The sequence below is a fragment of the Eptatretus burgeri genome, chromosome 1, assembly GCF_056783735.1.
Source record: "Eptatretus burgeri isolate ZD-2024b chromosome 1, Ebu_testis_v1, whole genome shotgun sequence".
Classification (NCBI taxonomy): Eukaryota; Metazoa; Chordata; class Myxini; order Myxiniformes; family Myxinidae; genus Eptatretus; species Eptatretus burgeri.
In genome coordinates this window covers 52,027,479-52,051,658 of record NC_140961.1, presented here as the reverse complement: position 1 = coordinate 52,051,658, position 24,180 = coordinate 52,027,479, and the positions used below count along the sequence as shown (strand labels likewise).

At 43.0% G+C, this 24,180-nt stretch overlaps 1 protein-coding gene and 1 long non-coding RNA gene across 11 annotated transcripts in view; one reads left to right on the top strand and one right to left on the bottom strand.

The window, feature by feature from the left end:
* The window catches only part of LOC147034480 (transcription factor COE3-like), a 169,641-nt gene that overhangs the window by 94,859 nt on the left and 50,602 nt on the right, over window positions 1-24,180 (top strand). For all 10 annotated transcript variants that reach the window (XR_015058937.1, XM_085883934.1, XM_085883888.1 and 7 more), the window contains exons 7-10: window positions 13,722-13,803; window positions 13,905-14,022; window positions 16,003-16,133; window positions 16,618-16,744. Coding sequence is in view for 9 of the 10 variants with exons in the window: in XM_085883934.1 (XP_085740060.1) it covers window positions 13,722-13,803; window positions 13,905-14,022; window positions 16,003-16,133; window positions 16,618-16,744 (458 nt within the window). In the remaining variant the exon portion in view is untranslated. The remainder of the gene's footprint in view (window positions 1-13,721; window positions 13,804-13,904; window positions 14,023-16,002; window positions 16,134-16,617; window positions 16,745-24,180) is intronic.
* LOC147034481 (uncharacterized) overlaps window positions 16,754-24,180 on the bottom strand; it is a 34,287-nt gene continuing 26,860 nt past the window's right edge. Inside the window, exon 4 of the long non-coding RNA XR_015058941.1 lies at window positions 16,754-17,381. This is a non-coding gene — a long non-coding RNA (uncharacterized LOC147034481). The remainder of the gene's footprint in view (window positions 17,382-24,180) is intronic.

Here is a 24,180-nt window from a genome sequence, read left to right as displayed (position 1 = left end):
AGTTTCAGGCTTTTAGGTTTCATGATTTTGGAGTTATGGAGGAGACGTACACACATACTGACTGACCAACTGACTGATACACACACATTGACATTTATTATTATAGATGGCTTTGAGAAGTATTACTACATTTGCCTTTGTGTGCTCCTCCAGTGTCCTTGTAAAAGGTTTCTGACCCCGACATTCGTGGGTGATATGTTCCTGAAAAATGTTGCGAATGTTGAATGAATGAATGTCGGGGCATTGTTCCAATGGGGAAAAGGGGGAGAGGTTCCTGATTCATAAGAGAAAATCCAAACTCGAGTTAAAAACTGTGAATACGTCCACAAAAAACCGTGAATACTTGAAGCACAGCACCACGAATATAGAAGCAGGTCGGAAAAACCATTTAAAACTGCGAATACATGAAGTACCTGGCTGAGGATGCAGAAGCAGGTCAGAAAAACCACCAATACGACTGAAAAATCTCGAATACGTGAAGCACAGGGCTGCAAATTCAGAAGCAGGTCAGAAAAACTGTGAATATGTGAAGCACTGAGCTGTGAATGTAGAAGCAGGTCAGAAAAACCATGAATACGCCTGCAAAAAATCTTCAATATGTGAAGCACAGTGACATAAATGCAGAAGAAGGTCATAAAAACCGTGAATACGTGAAGCACAGGGCCGCGAATGCAGAAGTAGGTCAAAAATACTGTGAATATGTGAAGCACAAAAAAATCCACGAATACGCAAAGCACATATTTTATGAACCGCAAAGTTGTGGGGTCCGTGAAGAGCGGAACCTCGAATGTCAGGGTCTGACTATGTATGTATGTATATATATATATATATATATATATATATATATATATATATATATATATATATATATATATATATATATATATATATATATATATATATATATATATATATACAATGTGTCCATAATGTACTTGTGCAACTTTGAACTTTTATAGCTTTTAATGTGCACATGATAGAAACAAACTGTACCCAAACGCCAGACCATCCCTGCCAGTGGATGGACTTTCAGACTTGTGGGAGTGCCTCTTGTGAAAACGGCAGTCTTGGTGATTTATTTAGTGGATGTCTGTAATTAAAAAGACAATTCCATGCATCAACAAAGTAATGGCTATATACCGACTATTTCAACAACATGAAATTACACAAAGCTTGTCCCAGCTATATTCACATGGCAGCAAGATCTACCAGGTAGACTTCCCTGAGGAGGAGGAGATTGGGACCATACTCTGTGCAGAGCATTGGTGCTGCTTAAGCAGTCTCCTTGGCTATTGGACACAATCATGGACGGGTCGCCACTCCGACACAGTATACCAGCATGCTGGCACTCATTTTGTCAACCTCGGAAGGATGACAGGCTGAGTTCACCCCACCTGGTATTAATTCAACAGGAGAGCAGGATTAAACTCAGGACCCTCAGATCCAAAGCCTGCCACCCTAACCATTAAGCCAACACCAAGCATAAGGGAGCCATTATATTACCTGAGGGAGCCACTGTATCTGATTTGGGTGCTTCCTCACAAGGTCATGGAAAGGTCATATCTGGTGCTTGTGAATGTTCAGGGTAAGCTTAAATTAAAATGGTGATAATTACTGTTATTCAAGGTTGGATAAGGGGGGAGGGGTAGGGGGAGCTGGGAGGGCTTAAATAAATATTTTCTTTATTTGGTTCCCGGGCCACAAGAGAAATTATTGTAGATTTTTACATCTATTGCTAAAAGGAGAAGTGCGTGGTGTGTGTGTGTGTGTGTGTGTGTGTGTGTGTGTGTGTGTGTGTGTGTGTGTGTGTGTGTGTGTGTGTGTGTGTGTGTGTGTGTGTGCGCGTGCGCGCGCGCGCGCCCATTATCCAATGCTGCCGCTCACTTATATTAACAGGTAATTGAAGGAACTCTCCACCTCTATTCCATGGATATTTCTCTTATTTCAATGCATTTTCATGAGTCCAGTTTGCATCCAGCAACTCAGCAATTATGGTTAACTATATTGAAGTTGCCACTCTTTCGTGTAAAAACTTAAAATTCGGTTGAAAAGACCATTTGAATGAGAGATTTCGCTTAAAAATGCCCTGGCTAGCAGAAGTGAGTCGCTGGAAATGCACACTCAGTGCATGCGCGAAAGGCCTCGTTACCAGTTACCATTCATACATCATTTCGAACATCCAGTATTGGTCCATGTCTACCGATCCACTTGTCTGGGAAGAAATATTTCAAGAACCATCACACATTCTAAGCATAGTAGCAAGGAGCCTAGTCTTGCTCGAAGAAGGTGATACGTGAAAGATTTAATCGTCGTAGTTCAAGAACCAAATGCGGTAATTGTGGTTGTTGACTTTACCACTGATGTCGAAGTTGCCTCGTCAGAAAATGTCACCTCATCAAGAAACGCGTGGGGGAGGGAGGGGAGGGTGGTTGTGGATGCTGGTATAATTTTTTTGTCCATTTTTTGTGCAACCCCTTTGTGTATATGTACGTATTTAATAGATTTTCACACTTGGGGTTTTTCATAACGTTTCAGAAAGCAGATGCTCAGAAGGAGCAGAGCCATTTTTCTCCTTTCAATAGAACACTTTGTTTTCATTTCCTCCTTAATTTATCACGAGTGGTATATACACTGGGACACTCCCGTACACTACTTCAAGCTGTCATAATAGCTCATCATCTATATAAAACAGATAAGCTGTTTTGATTTTTTTCCTTCCCTTTACTCGGTGCCCCTCAAGATCACTACTTCAAACTGCCAGCATCAGCCTTTTGCTAATTATGCCCCTCCCTATGCCCAACGCCTTAATAACCGTTAATTAGCCGGCTGCTATTTTCAGCACAATTTACTAATTAGCAAGGGGGACTAAGGCCATTGGTTGCCTCTAATTATGCTGCAGAACGATGCAGGCCTCTTATCATCAAAGAAAGGAAGGCCATTGTGTTAGCTACAGCCTGCAGATTTGGTCAATGGGCAAACAAGAAAAGAAAAACAAACAACTCTGCTTTATCTTGAAGTGCCATGCTCTCATTTGAAGTAGTGTATATTACCACCAAGTGGGTAATTGAACAATTATTTAAATATAAGTACAACCTGCTGGTAACCAAAGAAACAGAAAATTTCAGAAGCAGAATGGTCCTGAGCTCATTTTATTGACTGGCTGGTTCTCTTATCATCAAAACCCTGGCAGTTTTATTGGGGGTGTTGCATTGTGGCGCACACAGTCCTCTCCAAAGTGGAGCATCCATACAGTCCTCCATAATTGTTTTTTTTTAACATCCATTGAGCTTGCTCTCATAACTGTAATCAAGTGGATGTAAGACCCACTGGAGTAGCTTTTCGGACTGGGATCCTGATTATACAGGGTGTCCCAAAAGTAGTGCAGTGACCTGTCTGTAGGTTCACTGAGCTTGAACAATTGAATTTCCATTTGTGAAGTACAGTTCAACAACTGCAGCGTGTTGTTGTTCTGGCCATCTATTCATGGTGAAATCTCCAGGTTGAGGGCATAAACTTGGAAAAAAAAATCACATTGTTATTAAGCATTAGCATTTACAAAATATTCATAATCAAAATCGTGACACTACTTTTGGGACAACTACATACTTCATCCATCAGGACCATACTCTTTGCAGAGCATTAGTGGTGCCAAAGCAGTCTCCTGGGTTATTTGGCACAATCCTGGACAGGTCACCACTCTGACACAGTATACTCCAATGGCTCAATCATTCCAGCTAACTGGTACACATTTTGCTGACCTCAGAGGATGACAGACTGAGTCAACCCCATCTGGTATTCATTCAACAGCCAAGCAAGATTTGAACTCAGGACCCTAGGATCCCAACCCTACCACCGTAGCCATTAAGCCAACACCAGAATCCACCCTGTACGACCATCGCCAAAGGGTTAAATTAGAGCTCGACTGGCCTGTTTGGCATTCCCTTCTGAGCACATCTCATTTAGATGGGATCCCATTTTCAAATCCCACGAACTGTCCTATTTTAATTTGCCAATGCATCATCTACTCATGTCCTTGTAATTCATGTCAGAGTACAGTGATGTCTCCCAATGCCCTCCTGCTTGACCCTCTGAGAAGAGTTTTATATAATGCTGTCGGATGAACGTCCTTCCCTTGTGTTTAAGTTTCCTTGTATAAATCACGTCATTGTGACTAATCCATCAGAGTTCCTTTTTCTCTCTCTCGCAGTTTAGCTTCAATGCTTAAATAATTTGCGATGTTGAGACTCATGTTTCGGATTTCGACGAAATGGTGCACAATGGCCTGTGCAAGTTCTATTTTTTCTTGTTTTTTTTTGCCATTATTCGGAAAAAAATCTTGGCCATGCAGCCAGACAACTGACATCACCACTGGGTATTCCATCATTCTCCTACATAAGTGAGGCAAAAATTTAATTTTGACCAATGCAATTCGACTTTGTAAATTCATCCCTTAGAAACATGTACTCTGCCAGCTGCCTAAGCAACATAAGGGTTGTAGTGTGTTTGGTGGAACTGACATTGGGGAGGTGATCTTTGGTGTCGTTGAGGAGTGAGCAGGTCGAGCTACAGGAGGTATGGTGGGACAGAAAGGTGGTGAGAGGGTGACACTTTACATACTCATATACCCGAGCAGTCTAGCCCAATCGGTAGAGGTAGTTATAATCATTTAGTACTTCTTGTGTGAAAGCATTATTAACCTCCGCCATCGAAGATGGATGGAGGTTACTGTTTTCACCCCTGTCTGTCTATCTGTTTGTTTGTTTGTTTGTTTGTTTGTTTGTGAACAGTATTACGGAAAAACTCCTTGACGGATTTCGACGAAACTTGGTGGGGGGATTAGGTTTGGTCCAAGGATCATGCCATTAGATTTTGGACTTGGTCCAAAGTCCAATATGGCCGCTATGGTGGCCATTTTGAAAAAATATTAGATTTTTTTTTTTTTTTGCATTTCTACATGTTTTAAGTGATTTCCAACCAAAAAAAAAATTGTTAGAGAAAAAAAAGAAAAAAAAACTAAGAAAATTTTGCAACTTTTTTCAACAAAATTTAGATTTTTTTTTTTCATTTCTACATGTTATAAGTGATTTCCAACAAAAACATGCCAAAATTATAATTGCGGCTGATTTTGGAACTTCAGGTGGATATACCCACGTAAAATCAATTTCTGTCTCAAGGAATCTAGTTATGACGAATGAATTGAGTATGTAAAAGTTAAAAGTAAAAGGGAAAGTTGCAAACTATAACTCTGTGAATACTGTTGACGTCAAATTGAATGAATAGGCTATCAGGTTCACTTGAGTGACCCAGCAGTATTGGCGGCAGAGGTTTGCACTCTACCGAGTGCTCCCCCTCTAGTTACCTCTGCTATTGAAGGTGGACAGAGGTTATGTTTTCACCCAAGTCTGTCTGTGAGCAGGATATCTCAAACCATTATGGATGGATTTGGACTAAATTTGGTGGGCAGGTTGGGTGTGTGACAAAAACGAATTGATTTAATTTTGGTGAGGATCCAGATCCAGATCAGAGAATTTTTTACGTGATTCTTCAACATTGATTGATTGGTCCAAAAATGATATTTATCATGATATCTCAAAAAGTTGCAGATGGATTTTGACAAAACTTGGTGGATGAGTTGGGTAGGTGACAAGAACAATTTTGGATTCGGTCCGGATGCAGATCCGGCCTATCAGTGGGATACAAAACGCAAACTGTTCATCCTGGTGGAGGTATTCGCTCTACCAAGTGCCGTTCGAGTTTCCAGTTGTAATTTCATCTGCATCATCAATTTCTTCATCCATTTGATCTATTCTTTGGTACCGATATTGATTGGTTTATCCTGGGGTCTTTCTGGCTGAAAGATCATTGAGAATTACAACAGTTCCGTTAAAGCTTCTCTGCATTCTGTGCTTTTCTCACGAGATTTCATGAGAATTTAATGGGAATGCCACAACGTGATTGCAGGAGATATCTGTAAGGGATTCAACACAAGCTGTGGATACTGATACCTATTTCAAATTTGAATTATTGTTATTATTTATTCATATTTTGTTTTCATTTTTACTTGCACTTTAAACTATTCGATTTTCAATGAACATAATGGATTTACATATGTAGGATTTTTCAAAGTTGACCTGGACAAAATGCTGAGACATGGATGGAGTTGAGTTCAGGTGAAACTTGAGCCAGCCATGTAACAGGTAATGACTTTTATCTGGCACAGTAAGTGATGGGAAGTCTGGACTTTTAAAATAATCATGGAAGGCAATTTCGTGAGAGTAAAGTCCACGGTATGGGAACGACTCCAACATGAACTAACAGGATAACTTAGAGTACGTGAACTTGACTTTGAGCTGACTATTCTGGAAATGAACCTTGGCCCAGCTATAAACTGTCACCCTGGTGTTTCGCATGCAGGACGAGCCATCGACGTGTGCACCATCCTTCGGGTGACCATTATGCTAGAGAATCCATCCTCCACCACTGGCTGGTGGATATAAAGATCTCAGGGTTTCTTCCATGAAGAGTACGCGAGTTATCGCCGGCACACTAAATATATTACAGATTCCGGTCAAAATCACCATCAGTCCAACATCATGCCTGCCGAGTTAGTTGGTGAAAGACTTGGACCTAAGATGATCCCTGGCCGATTCCACAAGAAGGTGGGACTAATTGGGGAATTTAAAGAAGTAAAGTAGTACTGGTAGTAGTAGTACTAGTAGTAGTAGTAGGTGACTGGAATGCGTGTAAATATATTCAGATTATAGACACCACATTTTTGGATGTCCAGTTGATGTCATGACAAAGTTTTGCTTTTGCTACGAATGAGAATTGTCGGGTACTTTGAGGAGTGAAATTCATCGGGATGGCCTATTTGTCAATCCTGTCGGATCATATAGCTCAAGGTGCTCCGATTAAAACTAAATTCAAATCTCATTTCAAACCAAGCCAGATTCAAAGCAGATTCATAAAAACTGCACTGATTTGTCCATTCTTTAATAAATATAAAGCGAAGAATCACATTTGAGAAAACAATAGGTTGTGGCAAACCGACCATGAGATGAATCGTCACGTGCTTTCGAAATATAAAAGTGACTAAAAATTGGCTAATCTGACCCACATTGATTTTGAAATTCCCCCGATCTCCACTCACCCCCACCCGATAAAGGAGACAATTATGAACGTGAAAGCATTCCTCAGCATTTCGCCATTTGCTTCATAACCACATAACCATATAAAAAGAGAAAATCACTTTAGTATGCAAATTATTAAAATGTTTGCTATCATTGATTGTAACTATATCTCCGAGAACAACTGAAAAGGCTTTTTTTCCCCCGTCTCTAAAATAATATGACTTCTCACATTATTCCCCCAGTGGTCACAAACTCAGCGCAGCAATTGAAATCAAAACCCATTCATACGACTTCCTTGGGATTGCAAAACAAGTTAAAATGAAAATTGTTAAATCATCATGCCGTACCTTTTTTTTTTCCTGAATTTTTGATGTCCTTTTCTTCCCGTGGTGTGAAAAGCTTTGATGCATTCGTTCGATCGTGCTGCCGTTAATGGCGAGCTTTATTATATCTTGGGCCAATTAAAACGCAATTAACAAGAGAATTGGGCGATTCCCAGAACGGACCGCAAAACTCATTTTCCAACCCGATCTACTTTTTGGTCTCACTCCAAATTAAGTTTGATCCAGGGATGCGACGAGGTTTTACAAATTACAGACGGATCCGTGGCCTGACATTTTTGCGGAGTCGTACGTGTTGCGTGGAGCGGGTGTGGGAAGGAGTCGGTGGATGAGAGTATATCCTAAAGCATCTTGGCTTCTACAAAAGAGCAGGTCTCTGCTCTCCCACCAAGGTTAGAGGAGATTGTAAAAAGTTTATAAACGTTTGGCTTTTCTAGGCCACATGCAAAGTCTTGCCCCTGTGCGTCCGGTGTAACGTGCCAGTGGCGTGTGCCCGATGAGACATCGTCCCGCCATAGGGTTGAGCCTTTTTATTGGTCACAACGGCGAGCATGCCACCCAAAAGAGGCATGCCGCTCGATATTTCAAACTCATTAAGAGCCAGAGAATCCGCGAGACTCATTAATGGTGCAGTAAAAAGCCTGATTGAATTAATTAAGTGGCGGGTGGAATCTGGCAATGGCTCTAATGAATTAAACATCGTAGTTGTGGGGGTGGGATGGGAGACAAAGGTGGGGTGGGAGCTGCAGGATGGTGGTTAGAGAGGGCATAAGGGTTTCATTAAATTTGGTGTCACACAACGCGTTCGTTCCAAGGGCCTGAGAAGGCTCTTGTAAGGCTGTGACCTTCTACCTTTTGCAAATACAACAGGTGCAGGGTGATCATAGTGGCAGAGACTTACATCGGGTTATCGTAGTGCCAAGGTCGTTTGTGTACAACTGCTCCTGAGGTTTTTGTTTGCAGATTGCTTGATGGAAGAAGCACCAGGCCGCAATGTGAAGCCATATATTTTGTGTGCATTGTCCTTTCTGGCCGATATATCTCTTGAGCCAATACCTTGGTGATGTGTGAACTTGTCTTCTTCCTTTTCAACATTCATTTTTGTCATGTACTTTCCTAATATGACATCGAATCTTTGAAGATCTTTCAATGACAAGCCATGGATAGATGCATCCATTGCTTTATTTATTAATTTATTTATTTATTAGCCTATAAGGTCACACTGTTTGCAAACACAAGGCCACTTTATCTTTAAAAATTCCATCTTCCACCCGTTTGAACTCATCTGCAAAGATGTCGCAGCCTGCCAAGATGCTGCATTGTGGATGGAGTGACGGGGAATGGGTTAAGGCGATGAAGCTTGAAGCACGGTTACCAACAAGACCGTTTGAATGCAAAACATGTGGGTCATTCGCTTTACACCCGCGAAGCAGGCGTGCCTCGCAGTAATCGAAGAAAAGGGAGTCGTAAACGAGGCTGCTCAGGCAGATGTTCCTCCTTCTGCCCGTTTGTCTTGCCGTCGACCTGTCCGTCTGGCCGCCTGTCTGTCTCGTGGTCTGTTTGCCTCCTTGTTTGCTTTGGCTGACATCCCCATGCTGTCTCTCTGTCTCGTCACTCCTTCCTAATGGACTGCCCTGGCTGCTTGGTAACGCTCTATTGCTGCAGCAAATATCCAGACTACCTCCATCTTTCATCATTTATTTGAATCCTCTTTTATCGCTCTTCTTCTTTCCTGTCTTTATTATGTTGTTTTGGTTTTTTTAAACAATTATTTGCCTTTTTACCACTTTTTTGGAACATTTTTTACTCGTATTTTAATTTGCCAACCCTCTCTTCTCCTTTTCCTCTTCTTGTTCTGCTAAGTCCTCATCGAGACCTTTCCTCCTCAAGATCTTCCAGAGTCAGTGCACTTTTTACATTAAGGAGCGAGCATTACACAGTGTTTTAATTTCCCAAGAAACTGCATTTTGACATGGTGAGCTAATTGGCATTTTGATTGTAGAAACAGTGTCACTACACCCTCGATTAGATTCATTTCAGTGACACCAAGCGTGGAGAAAGTCGTTTCTGAAAACAATTGTGGCGGGTAGGAAGGAGGAGGAGGGGTGGCAGTAGTGGGGGGGGGGGTAAAGTTGAAGTTGGTAGTGGGGACAAATTCAAAATCAGGAGGACGATGCTTGGAAAACAATGCGGCATTTTGTGGTTCTGAGATGAAAGTAGTTGGTTCTGGAAGTAAAAGGACCCCCCCAATCGTGCTAATCAAATTACCGGGGGAGGGAAAATTGACAGTTTTCATTAATTATCCAGTGCTGATCCCAATTTGCAATGCAAATGCCAGCACACATGAACAGAAGGCGCTCAGTAATATTTCAGGGAATTTGCATATTAAATGGGAAGGGGCGGTGGATTATGCATGGTAATGTATGCACCGTTTGGCGGATTTCGGGGGAAGCTGGGAGACCATATGGTGGAGGTAACTCCAATTGGGCGCAAGAGCAATGGAGCACAACCTAAATGTGGGGGCCTGGCACACTCAGAGGCACGCGGCGTTTGTCTGCAGGCCTGCTTTAGATTGTCACTGGCAACAATATTAGGAAGGAAAAAGTTTGCTTGCAGCCTTGGACAAGGTAGCACGTCATGCTAGCATTGTTAGCAAACGCTTGGCTTCAGCTTCGTTGTTTACCAAAGCCAACTTGGCAGGCGTGTTACACCTCATTGTTTAAAGCAAGGATTCAACGTGCGCTAAGGAGCTCCTGGAAGCAGTATTGTCTGAACAACTGTGTGCTGCTCAACACCAGGCCAGTACACATCCAAGGTCCAGTTTTGTGGGTCTTAATAAAGGCATAGAAAATCGATTTGTCCATCAAATCCGGCAAACAGGCTTTGCTGTTGTAATTTTGTGCAATATAGCAAGTCCCCCCTTCCCCCTCTCCTCAACCCCTCCCCTACAATCCCCTTTTCTCTCCTGAGTTGCACATGCCTCAAAATTTCATTTTGCCATGGAAAGACAGGCATGAGTGGGTCGGGGGAACTGGATCAGGCCTGCATTACATGGCGGATTAAGAAGGACTGCTGGTGATTTGGACCAGAGTCTAGCTTATAGGAGCTGTGGAAAGCGTTTGGAGAAGATTGATTACAAGAAAAACTTTTTATCTTGCTGCAACATTCTCCTGCAACAACTATAAATTTATAATCCCTATTCTTTCCAATGGAATTGCCCAACAGTGTGTATAGGTGTCATTTTCCATTTTGGATTTGTACACTTGTTCGACCAAATTAGCGAGATTAAGATCATTGCACTCAATGGCATTTAGCGCTGCCTTAAAATTTATGCCTTTGCCTGTTTTTGATCACAATGATGACTCTTCCGATTGAATGGCTCGGATGTAGCACACTTGCCTCTGAGCAGGTTGTTCTGGATTAGATTCCTGACTCGGCTATAAACTGTGGGACTGGCTATATTCACAGGCCAGGTGTTGCATCATAAAGTGCGCCATACCTTGGATGAGTATTAAGCCGGGCATCCCGTCTGCTCCTATTATTTGGTGCACGTTAAATATCTCATGGCACTTTTGACGAAGAGTAGGCGACTTATCATTAGCATCCAGGCCAGTTTCCAAATTTCTGCCCGATTGTGCAGAGGGCACTGAGAATCCGTGAGACTCAAGACTCGGCATCCGTGCATCCCATTAAAAATATATATTCGAAAACAATGATTTTGAGCATGGTCAATAATGATCATCATCCATCCATTGGGACCATATACTGTGCAGAGCGTTGGTGCTGCCAAAGCAGTCTCCTTGGCTATATTGGGCACAATCCTGGACAGGTCACCACTCTGACACAGGATACCAGCAAGCTGGTACTCATTTTGCCGACCTCAGAAGGATGACAGGCATAGTCAACCCCACCAGGTATTAATTCAACAGCCAATGGGGATTTGAACGCAGGATCCTTGGATCCCAAGCCCACCACCCTAACCATTAAGCCAACACCAGGCAATAATGATCATGAAGTATCCAGAACTATTTATATCTGGAAACCCTTGCAAACATTTCCGATTAATTATCACGAGTTTTGTTACACATCCGATGAGAATCTCAGAATACGTCAATGGAAGTATTTGTAGGAGCGCTCCATATCACACACTCCATAGGCCTCTCTGCTCTCTTGCCAATGCTTGAGGCCTTGCGTTACATCAGAGGCTCTTTTACTCATGCTCTCTTTTCTTTTAACCCCTTTACCATGACCTGCTGAATTCACCAACCATTGTGTCACACCCAAGGACTGACATTTACGGCAGGAAAGCATGTCAGGCTGACAATGGTTGTAGTTATTCGCTTTCAATCCGCTCTCAGCTTTCCCCACCCATTCCTGACCCACGGCATCTTTCTGTCGTTGTCTGTATCCGTCTCTCTTTGTGTTTGTTTGCGCTTCTGTCTCGAACGCTCTCATTTTGTCAAGTGCTGCCGAAGTTTGAAATAGCAGCTCGACTGTAACGATTTTAAGTTTTTTTTTTCATTTATTAATGTTAATATTATTATTAAAGTCAACACAGGAGGATGCTATTTAGGCACATCCAAGCCTGTGCAATGGTTGCCAACCTCTGGTTGTTTGCCCACTGCTGAGCATCAGGCAAGGAAGCAGCACAACCCATTTTTAAAGTCTTTGGTATGATTCGGCCAGGGTTCAAACCACAAACCTCCCAGGTTCAGAGCAGGCACTCTAACCATGACAAAATTGACTATTTTCTTATAACATTCCCATCTGAATCATTTGACCACTCATCTTTAATAAGGCAATTTTTTCTCAGTTGAACCGACACAAATCTTATGCGTGACACGAGGAGAGACTTTATGGTATTAGAAAGGTGAGAGGGGAGGACTTTTTTGAGGAGCAAAGTTGGAATGGGGTGGGGATAACACAGCAAGTGGCTGAGTTTTCCATGCAACATTCCAAAGAGCCCTTCCCGTTTCCTGTGGAAAAGGTGCTGTGACCTTGGGGGTAGCTTGACTATTGAAGCCTGATTTGGTCCAATTTCCGCTGTTCTGTGGCTCGCACTGGAGTTCAGCGAGTTATGGACTCAACTCCAGCCCTCATCATCCGAGAGCATTATGGGTTCTCATGGCGGAACAATCCTTAACTTTCACTTGCCAGAAGTATCATGCTTTATCATCGCTGCTCCCCTTGGTTCTCCTGCGGCCAGAAAGTGGGGATGAAATGAGGAAGATAAATGTTGCTAAACCTACCACAAAGGGCAGCAAAGGGGTGGCGGGGCCATGTGGGCTGAGGACAATATGCAGGCGTGTTTGTGCAGGTGCCTGGCTTATGGAACTGCCTGATGCACAGGCGTGAACAATGCATGTGGAGGGATGTCACTGAGGCTACAGTTAGCTGACTGCCTCTGGCAGAATTACAAAAAAACATCATGATACAGCTGGCAAAGATGCAAGGAAGGTTTCTTACAAACTAGATTTTCCTTGCAATGCATTTTTCACATATTCCATTATATGTACAAGACCTGGGTGGGATGGATTTTGCATCTGCTCCAACAATATTTCCTTTGTTCAAGTCAGAAGAATGACTAAATCTCTCGGTCAAGCTTGAGCTGATGAGTTCATTTTTTTATTGTCTTACACTGTGTTCTCTTTCATTTACTTTGTTGCTCTTACACGAGTATTATCATATCAGATCTATCTTGTAATAATGGAGACCGCAGTGATAATTAATTTGCAACTCTTCTCAATCATCCTTTCAGGATGCCTTTTGACTTCCAGCAGGCCTTCCTGTTCAGCCATCTTTCAATCTTTATCGTTTCAAAGAGAAACAAACATATGAACTAATAGAGCTTGACATATTTGTAAAACTACATGCAGAAAACGACGATGTTTAGCAGTGTGTCAACAGCCAGATTATTTGGCCGTCCTTTTAGACTTTGAGCCGTAACACAAGATCAGCTGCACCATGCTTTCCTTTACTCGTTTGGCTTACACTGCGGGAGCCTGTTCCAAAAGAGATCTGTGCGCAGTATTTTTTTTTTTTGATATCCAAGAATGTTCTCAGGATTTGAACGCTTTCACACATGTCTGCATTAAAACGCACAAGCTAAGGCTTGCTTTCTGCTCATGACCATGAGTAGAAGCATTGCTGTAGCATCAGATCTCTAATGGCTGAGGAGTTTCCTTTCACTTGCATCAGCTATGCATGTTGAGAGGATGGGCTGATGATAAAACAATATTGTTTCCCTTAGGTTTTTCCTCAAGTTTTTCCTGAAGTGCAACCAAAATTGTCTGAAGAATGCCGGCAACCCAAGAGACATGAGACGCTTCCAGGTAACCCACTGGATCATGTGCGGCATTCTCGCATCATATAATGCAATTTTTCACAATAATGTCATGGTGGATGATGCTTTGCATGACATTTTACTTGGAAGGTGGTGATATCGACAACTGTGAATGTGGACGGACACGTTCTAGCGGTCTCTGACAATATGTTCGTCCATAACAACTCCAAACATGGCCGCCGTGCACGCCGTCTGGATCCTGCTGAGGGTGAGTGCAAGAGCAAACCTTCAAAAGCAGTGCAACACAATTGACTGATGAGTTAAAAATCGGGCATTGGAGCCCAAGCCTGGTGATTCACACAAAGAGCATTCAAGTCATGCAACATACTTACTTTTAGATTACTTACTTTAAACCTCAGGCATTGCTATTTTACCCTGTCATCAGATTTTATTCCCAATTTTGAACTTTCTTCTCCTCAATGAATCTATCATGAGCTCTCCATAAGTTCATTGCGTTTCATGTTTGAATTTATTGACAATAAACAGGGTCTTAAGCATGAGGCAGGAAACCTTTGAGCTCTGATGCAGGTGTGCCAGGCAAACGCGCTCTCTCTTTAGGCCGGAAGGAAACAAGTGTGAAGACAATGGAAAGCACCGTTACGACCTTTGACATGACATTTTCTTTTGTCGCAGTCACGACGAGAATTCTGATCCATAAGAACGTCGTGGCATCGGTTTAGCGATGTCAACAAAACAAATCAGAGCAAGCGACTGCGCGTATGCAATCGCAAAACCCGACCATGACCGAGTTCCGATTGTTTCGGTAATTTGAAATGTACGGCATTACAAGAACCAGAAAAGAAGATCTTATTCCAGATTCTGAATGCAAATCATAGTCTTTACAGCAGCTGAGAGTGAAATGGTGCATAAATTATACAATGAATAAAGTGAAGCTTTGCGTCCACTCTGCACTGGCGCAGGAATAATTTGTTGCAGTTTGTCTTGTTTGTCTGTCTAATCCGAAGCCATTGTGGTAGAATTTATACGCCGATCCTTTCCACTGATTTCCTGTACGTAATTTACGTGAGGGGTTTTCCTGTTTTGAGCACTCTGCGGAAAGTGTAAGCATATTTGGACTTCCCGTTCATAATTGATCTCGAGATTTTGGAAAATAACGATTGCACTGCCATTTCAGGTGTCTGCGTTGCTACGTTGAACGCAACTTTGCTTTGTTTATTTTCCTTTTCAAAGGTCTATTGAAGTCGTCTTCTTACTTTCTGGATAGGTTTTTATTTTATTTTTAAAGTATCATTGAAAGGGATTGGCACCGCTTCACTTCAGCGCTTATTTTATCTGTATGTGAGGACATTTTGGCTTTTTGACTGTAAGGGAAATTCAAAACCTTGAAAACCCCACTGATTTTCAATATAATCGACTTGCTTCAAGCACAATATCTGATCGCTTCGGTTTTGAAACCGTAGGCTCATTGAAGAACCACGAAGAGCAATAAAAACAGCCGACAGACGAGCAATTAATGGCAAAACATGCCAGCAGCATTGAGTGCCATATACAGCGTGAATTGCACAAGAGGTCCTGTCCCACTGGCGATGTGAATAATCGACTTGAGATTCCAAAGCAGTAAAAAGTAAGCATCAAAGTAAAGATTAAAACAGCAATGTTGTCACAACACCAGAGAAGGGAAGGAGAAAATCCTGAAAAACTTCCACCAGTCTGGGACGCTGATCCGTTGAACTGTAGATCAGCCTTGGCGATGTCAAGTGAACAGCATGGGCGAACCATATGGCCCCCTTCAAATGGCTGTTTTATAAATCAGTTTAAACTTTGTTACTTTAGGCCGAACCTAAAGAATGGGATGTTTAATACTCCGGGCAAAAATATTTTCACTTTTATGAGTTTGAGATCTCTCTGATTGAAATTACTGTTACTCGTGAGCTAACCGAGTAGGAGAGGCTCGTCCTTATGGTGGTGAGGTCTTTCTTCTTTTTTTTGAAAAAAATCCTAACACACGAGTAAAGTTGTGTCAAAAATATGTTCATTACAAATGGTACAGTAACTGCAGATGGAACACAGACAATGCAGTAAACCATCAAGGGGTTTTAACCTTTTAATCATTGCGTATTATCACGGTAGAAGTTGTGCAATGGAAGATTACCAAAACACATCATTGCTTATGCATTCTGTACTTCTCTTTCCACCCACGATTTGTCCGGCGATTTCAATCATGAAGCCACTCCCTGCATCAAAGCCATTAGCCCCAGTGAGGGCTGGACTACGGGCGGTGCCACGGTCATAATCATCGGGGACAATTTCTTTGATGGCCTACAGGTGGTTTTTGGCACCATGCTGGTTTGGAGTGAGGTGGGTTGTCTCCAGCACTATAAATGTACGTTCTATAGCATTGCTGCAGATTTATTGTTTTTTGTTCTCAATGCTAATTTCACTCCTGACAGGAAATGAGTTATCAACACCAATTTTATATTACATTCCACTCGTGCACAAATTTGATTCACTCTTAATACATGCGGCGCATAATTTTGCCCTCGTATTGCAGTGGTATGTAAGTTTATTCTTAACTTTTGTACCACTCCACAGATAATATGCACAGACAAATGAGAGATGTTGTTGTTTTGATTATTTTGGTGAAGGTGGAGTGTATGATAAACAGAATTCCTCATTGCCTGCAAGAAATCTTAGGTATATAATCAGGATTGTTATGCATGATTGGGCGAAATATAACATCACTGTATACACGTGGCTGGAGAAAGCTTACACATAATCAGGGATTTCATGAGGCTCGAAGTATCCACAAGGTCATTGTACTCCTTTTTGTTTACCCTCGTAGCTCATCACGCCGCATGCGATACGAGTCCAGACGCCTCCACGTCATATCCCCGGTGTGGTGGAGGTGACGTTGTCGTACAAGTCTAAACAGTTCTGCAAGGGAGCTCCTGGACGATTTGTCTACACGGGTAGGCCCTGAGAAATAGTGCATAGGCTAAAAAGGAAGTGGTTGCAACTTGCTGCATTTTATGCTGATGTAAGGATAATTCATTCTCGAGTATGTGCAGGAATGTTGAGTTAAGTGGAGTGGTTGAAGTAATATTGTTGTCCTGGCACAGGACGATGCATCTCCACACCCAGTGTCACATCTTCCTTTGTATTTTAAGCATAATTATTATAAATGCTCCAAAAATGGCATCCTACAGTTGTCATGTTTTCCAGTCATGCTGTTTATTTTCTTTGCTCTACAGAAGTTGAGGCTCATGAAAGAGGTTGAAAGCTTTAACAGACTGATGGAGGGGTAGATGGAGCAGGTGGTGAAATTACTCAATAGACCTCTTACATTAAGGAGAATGTCATGGAGGAAAATGGGGGTAGGAGTCAGGGATAGAAGTGCTTGGGTGGTTGTATAGGATAAATCATGAGATAGTGATGGGCAGCACTCTTGAAGGAATGGAGTGAATCGCATGAGACAACATGTACAGGGAGTCGGTTCCATGGATGAGAGATGAGCAGGATGAAGGAATTAGGGGTGAGCAGGAAGCTTGAACTTGGGGATGGAAACTCGTCCGACGTTTTTGGAAGAACGCTTGCGACCTGGGAGGGCTAGGGGTGGAAAGGAGAAAGAACAGGGTGGGTAGAGTGAGACTTGAAGAGAGTGGGAGAGAGAGCTGTAGGCCTACTCACGTGCCTGCAGTGAGTGAGTAGTAAACCTTGGGGCCTGACTTCCTGAAAAATTCCAACAACCCAGAGCTTTAGATTCAACTGCCGTTTCACCATAATTTTCTTTACATAGCAAAATATCAAGATTTTAAAACATTTAGCAATTTTATGCATGGAGTTTTTCTTTTTCCAATACTTGTATTGAATTCGCAAGGAGATACGTGCATGTGACATCCACTCATATGAAAGTCGTTTTCTACGTTGGTTGTGTAAATGCCTTCCAAGTGGCCACCATTTGCCAGCAGATGGTATAAATGTTCAGCTATGAAGGTAGTCAAGATTTCTCAAAAATAAATAAATAAAATAAATAACCAGACATGTCATTTTGTGAGTGCTAAGCCATGCATGTGCAAGCTCTTCCAAAAAAACTCACAAGCAGATGTGTTACTAGCAGGGAGCACACTGCATTGGGAAATATGCCATCCATTGGAGGAAGGATTCCATCTGGTTAAGCTGACTTTCTCATCTACACTCATTTGTGAACATAACAATGCCATAACGTCTTTCGCATTTGGAGTTACCTTGCCTTTTACCGTGGTTCAATAAAACGTCCACGGGTTGAGTAAATGCAATAATTGCACATTAATTGCAGTTGAGCTGGATGCAACAAAGGCATGATGATCCAAACGGCCTCTTGCTGTGTCTGAGTATTCTTTTATAAATCCTTTTGTGGGGTCATTTATGCCTGCTATGGTTTTTCAATTTCCTGCCCTTACGCAAAATAGATGTTCATTCGGTATGCCTTCCATAGAAACTACGCGTAACCCCCCCCCCCCCCCTGTGAGAATTTGTTTGAATGAAATCTCAGGGAAAATCTGTAAACTTGCTTGTATATGTAACTTTTATCTTGAAATAAACCAACAACGTTCCCACCCACAGACATTTCCTCCTTCATAATTAAACCAAATTAGCACCATAATAGTTCGAATCAGGGTTGGCATGCTTGGTCGTTCCCATTAGGGCACGTAGCTCATGACGCTGAGATCCCAGGTTTAAATCCCTCATACTGGTATGATTAGTCTTGTCCTAACTTCCTTGTCCTAAGTGTACATTTGTATGTTTGTATGCATGTCTAACCTCCTCCATATATGAGCCTGAGCCACCAGGCACATAGCAGCATGAGGACTTGTTCGCCTTCCCTTGTTTTTGTAAAATTGCTAATCTACTTCCCCTACACTTATTGTTAATTAGCTACATTAACCACTCCTCACTTTCTTAAGGAAGGTCAATAATCCGTTCACCCAATCATTACATTTACAGCATCACCCAAAGCTAAACTGTTTAAAAAACAAACAAATATGAACCGACAGCAAATGCAAATAAACACAATTCCGTATCCAAACAGGCCTACCAAATATTTTCTGACGATGGCGTTCATTCCCAATTTTACTTCGTTGAAGTTACCAGAACAGCCTTTTGCATTTCCAAATCCTGAATTTTTTTATTTCCAAAAAGTGAAGCAAGTGGGGCAAAGGGAAGAATTTTCCCCTTTTATTGTCAGGAATGCGACATGGCAGATAATGCAAGCACGAGACAAACTGCACCGAGATACCATCACGTGTTTATTAACATTTATTCTATTATGATCGGCCATTGGTCTCTAATGCAGCGATTGTTTGTGTTGGAGACAAAAATGCCTGAAAAATTTGTCAACAACATATCACTTACAAACACAAAAGCATGATTCTAAAGGTGCCACCTTCACTTCTCAAGGCTAATAGGATAGCTCAGAAGTTGCCTGCTCACTCTAGAGCTGTCTAATCTGGGTTCAATGCCCGACTATAAACGATCACCCTGGTGTTGCTTCACGCTCAGGGCGTTGCTTCAATTAGTGTGCCTTTCATTGGATTCCATCTAACTAGCTTCCCTTCTCAATTCAACTTAATATTGAAAATTCAGTCAACAATTACAGAACCTCTGATTCAGAGCTTCTCATTCTTTACTTTAATAAGGATTTCATCCCCAACGAGTTTGACTCAGTCAGTAGTTTCACCAACTTGCACCGATGCGGAATACTGCTCCGTATAATCTATATTATATCGAGCTTTTGAGCACTTCATTTATTCTCACACATACTTTGTGCTATTCATCTTTATATTTTTTCATTTCACTTTATCCACCAGGAGTATTCTCAAATGAACATACAATATTGTAATCCTTCATATTTTTATATTCTGTGTATTGGATGGTCATTGTAATTTCATTGTATCATTTATAGGTCTTACAAGACTGGTTGTTGAACTTTTGAGTAACCGAGATTAGAACTTCATTGACTCACATTGTTAGCTTCCTCAACATATGAAACAAAATAAGATTTTAAAATATTGCTTATTCTTATTTCTGGGTCGAAGTGTTTCTTTGTATTCAAATTTGCCTTTATTGATGTTTCCATCTGTCTCTTCGCTGACGGAAATAGGAAGACGGGGGAGAGGTAGACGGTGGGTGAAAGAGAGAGGGGGAGGGAGGAGGGAAGGGGGGTGAGAAGGGAGGGGAGTGAGGAGGGGTGAGGGAGTGAAGAGGAAAGGGGAGTGAGGAGGGGTGGGGATGCAAGGAAGGAGGGAGAGTGAGGAGGGATGAGGGAAGGGAAGGCAGCGTGAGGTGAGAGGAAGGGAGGGCAGACGTGCGGCGGAACCTTAATTATGATTCGTACTGTCTCATCAAAATGATTCTGCATAAAATAACAGTGAAGATGGAAACAAAGTAATGTCTGAAATCGATTTTCTACTGGTCATACGATAAATACCGCACGAAGACACCACCGGGACACATCCGGATATAAACATCGTCCGGAGACAGACACCGCCCAGACGCATCCGGAGCGAAGCCATCTGGAGACAAACACCGCCTGGACATGCCAGCAGACAAAAACCCATTCAGAAATAAACACCTCCTGGATATGTCCGGAGACAAACACCACCTGGAAAAAAAAACTGTCCAGACACAACCGGAGACAAACACTGCCTGGCGTGTCTGGAGCCAAGCCGACCAGAGACAAAGACCACCCGGACATGTTTGGAGCCAAACTCCCTCACGAACATAAACAACGCCAGGACATGTCCGGAGCCAAGCTGTCTGGAGACAAACACCTCCCGGGCATGTCCGGAGACAAACTCCTGTCTGGACGCATCCAAAGACAATCACCGCCCAGACTTGTCTGCAGACAAACACCGTCTGGGCACATTCGGAGACAAACCCTGCCCGGACATAACCACCATCCAGCCACGTATTGAGATAACCACCGTCCAGACATTATCACAATCTGGATACATCCAGAGACAGAGACAAAGAGAAAGAGAGAGGGGGAGAGAGAGGGTAGAGGCAAAGGGAGGGGGAGAGAGAGAGAGAGAGAGAGAGAGAGAGAGAGAGAGAGAGAGAGAGAGAGAGAGAGAGAGAGAGAGAGAGAGAGAGAGAGAGAGAGAGAGAGAGAGAGAGAGAGAGAGAGAGAGAGAGAGCAAGTAGAGTGCCGCACTGTATTGGGAGGGAGTAGAGTGAGGATGGGACAGAGAGAGAGAGAGAGAGAGAGAGAGAGAGAGAGAGAGAGAGAGAGAGAGAGAGAGAGAGAGAGAGAGAGAGAGAGAGAGAGAGAGAGAGAGAGAGAGAGAGAGAGAGAGAGAGAGAGAGAGAGAGAGAGAGAGAGAGAGAGAGAGAGAGAGAGAGAGAGAGAGAGAGAGAGAGAGAGAGAGAGAGAGAGAGAGAGAGAGAGAGAGAGAGAGAGAGAGAGAGAGAGAGAGAGAGAGAGAGAGAGAGAGAGAGAGAGAGAGAGAGAGAGAGAGAGAGAGAGAGAGAGAGAGAGAGAGAGAGAGAGAGAGAGAGAGAGAGAGAGAGAGAGAGAGAGAGAGATGGGGTACTTGAGTAGCAGAGAGAATGTTATGCTTTATGAACAACACACACACACACACACACACACACACACACACACACACACACACACACACACACACACACACACACACACACACACACACACACACACACACACACACACACACACACACACACACTCGTGCTTGGCCGATATCGGCAATTTTTTCGTGAATCTGCATATTGGAGTCAGTGTGATTACTGACTACAGTACGTACTGTATACAACCTAAAAAATTTGAGTGGTTTTCAACCTTGTTTTGGGGAAATTTGAATGAACAGATTTTTTAAAACAACATTGCATAACAGACATTTCAAAGGAATGTGCTGCCAATCGTCATGTGATGGGTGGACAAAATTTGGTTATGTAATTTAGAAAATGTGTTAGTATGGCAAATGGCTTGGAAATCAGGTGTTATCAAATTTATTGTTACAAATTAGCCGGTTCGGACAGCCACGCACGACTGCTTAAGGCCCAACCACAGTCGCGCGTCCGCCGAAACCCGGAATTCAGTCGTAGCTTCCGGACAACACCGGAAACCTGCTACGGATGCCTTAACGCACCATAAACTGTCAATATTCTGTCCACGCGGTACAGAGTTAATCACCGAATCTCAAGATACCTCTTTATCCGCGCAGACAGAAGTACCGAGAATCTATACCTCGACGGTACTCGTACGGACACGAGCCGCTAAGCGTGCTCGTTCCGTGTGCGATGCCGAGCGGTTTTAATCGCCAAGTTCCGTCGGACCAATTGACCACTTTAATTGGCTTTAATAGCCGGCTAATTTCCCAAACGTGCCGTGGAAGTCAATGGGAGGAAATGACACAACGGGCAGATTGACATTCAAACAATGGGGACATTTATTTCGACAAGCAAGCAATCAATGGGGGAAGGGGACATGACACAAGCAAAGCCTACAGCTGATGTCTATTTATTATGTACAGGCACGCACTTAACCAACAATTCTACTTTTAAAGACAAGGCGCCACAGACTTTCAAACAAAACCCCAGAAAAGAAACGGGCTCGTGAGCCTTTATTCCAACTCAGAGCCTGGGTGACCGAAGGCTCATAAGAGGCCGGGCAGGTTACCTGACCGCCCCTTGTGATGGCTCGAAGGTCTTCGGGTTGGTGACCCCGGATGTCTCTTGCTTGGCCCTCGTGTTGCTACGCGCCAGTCGCTTAGTGGCCGGGCGGCTTGAGCAGCTTGCCGAGCGGCTTGCTCGGTTCCCCTCGGTCGTCCGGCCCCCACTGCGGCCTGGTCCGTCGGCCTGGCTGGCGACGCGCTCGGAGGAGTGAACGGGTCTTTTGCTCTTTTGGAGTTGATGCTCTTTGGGCCCGTTCACTACCTCAGCGTCGCTCGACCATCTCAGGGCCGTTCACCCGGACCACGACGCAGCTGCTCGACTCCAGAGAGGGAAGAATATCCCGAGCGCCCGCTTCTCTGCACTGCCGCCACCGTCTGCCTCCTCCCCGAATATGTGCTCCATGTGCCTTCCTCTCCCGTGACTGACCGTCTCCAGAGAGCGATGAATCTGCCGAATAAGCCCCGAACCCGTTCGAGCTCTGCCCTTATATTGGCCCAGTGTGAGCCGCCCTTCATTCTCTCACCTGAGGCAGGGCCCCGCCCACTTTTCACCTCCGACCTCTTATCCCTGGTAAGCCTCGCTGGGAACCCCTTGTTCGACGTCACGGGTTGGTGTCGGGGAAACCCTTGTTTTGATCCAATTATGCAAATTGGCTCGTGCCACGGCTGTTCGCCATGGCGCACAATGGCGGCTTGAGTAGAGGGAGCATTTTTTGTCGATGATGATGACGTTTTTGTCGGAGATGATGGCGTTGCGATGTTTTTAGGAGATGATGGCGTTGTGATGTTTGTTAAAATAAAGGCAGAGAAAGAATAACGGCTACCTCAAAGATTCGCAGCCCAGCACACAAATAAATCCCTTTGCACATCGGTGGGGATTCTGACCTGAAACACTTACTTATCGAAATAACTGATGTTCGGGGAACCTGAATGGTGTTTTTTGAATTTCCAAAACCGCAACAATATTTTGCTTTGAAACTCACAAAGAGACACATATAACTTTTGTAAATCGATGTACCTCTACCTTAGAGCAACTGCCGACTGAACATTCCGATCAGGACATGAACTGTACTGCTATCAACTGCAGTGCACTCGGCAAGTGGCTTAAGCACTCAAGCAAGTACTCCAATTAAATAGTTGATAAGGAACGGCTCGTGTCGTTCCAAGAAGGAAGCCAGACATATCAATAAACACACACACACACACACACACACACACACACACACACACACACACACACACACACACACACACACACACACACACACACACACACACACACACACACACACACACACACCCGTACATCCACAATATATTATGTACTGGTAAGTACTTACAAAAGCTATTTTATTTGAAGTTATATCCTTAACTCATAAGCAATTTAATGATTTCCCAACTGCCCAGATCATCAGCTGGGCATCGTCTTTCATCGAGGTTTCAAATAAATATCTCATAAATAATATTTTTACGATTCCTATTGTATTTCAACAATTTTATTTGGTGACTTTTATAATCTTAAAGAAAACTTGTTTTAATCTGCTAACTGCAGCTGCCTATTAGTATACGTCTGACTCGTTTTTGTCTATTGATAAATTCAGTGCTGTTTGTGGTTTCTCTCAAAGTCCCATTTATTTCACCTGCAACTGTACCATAGAATAGCTTCTTCAGAATATTGCTGTCTCAGAAAGGCATTTGTGCAATGTGGAATGGAAAAGCATCTCATTTATCAA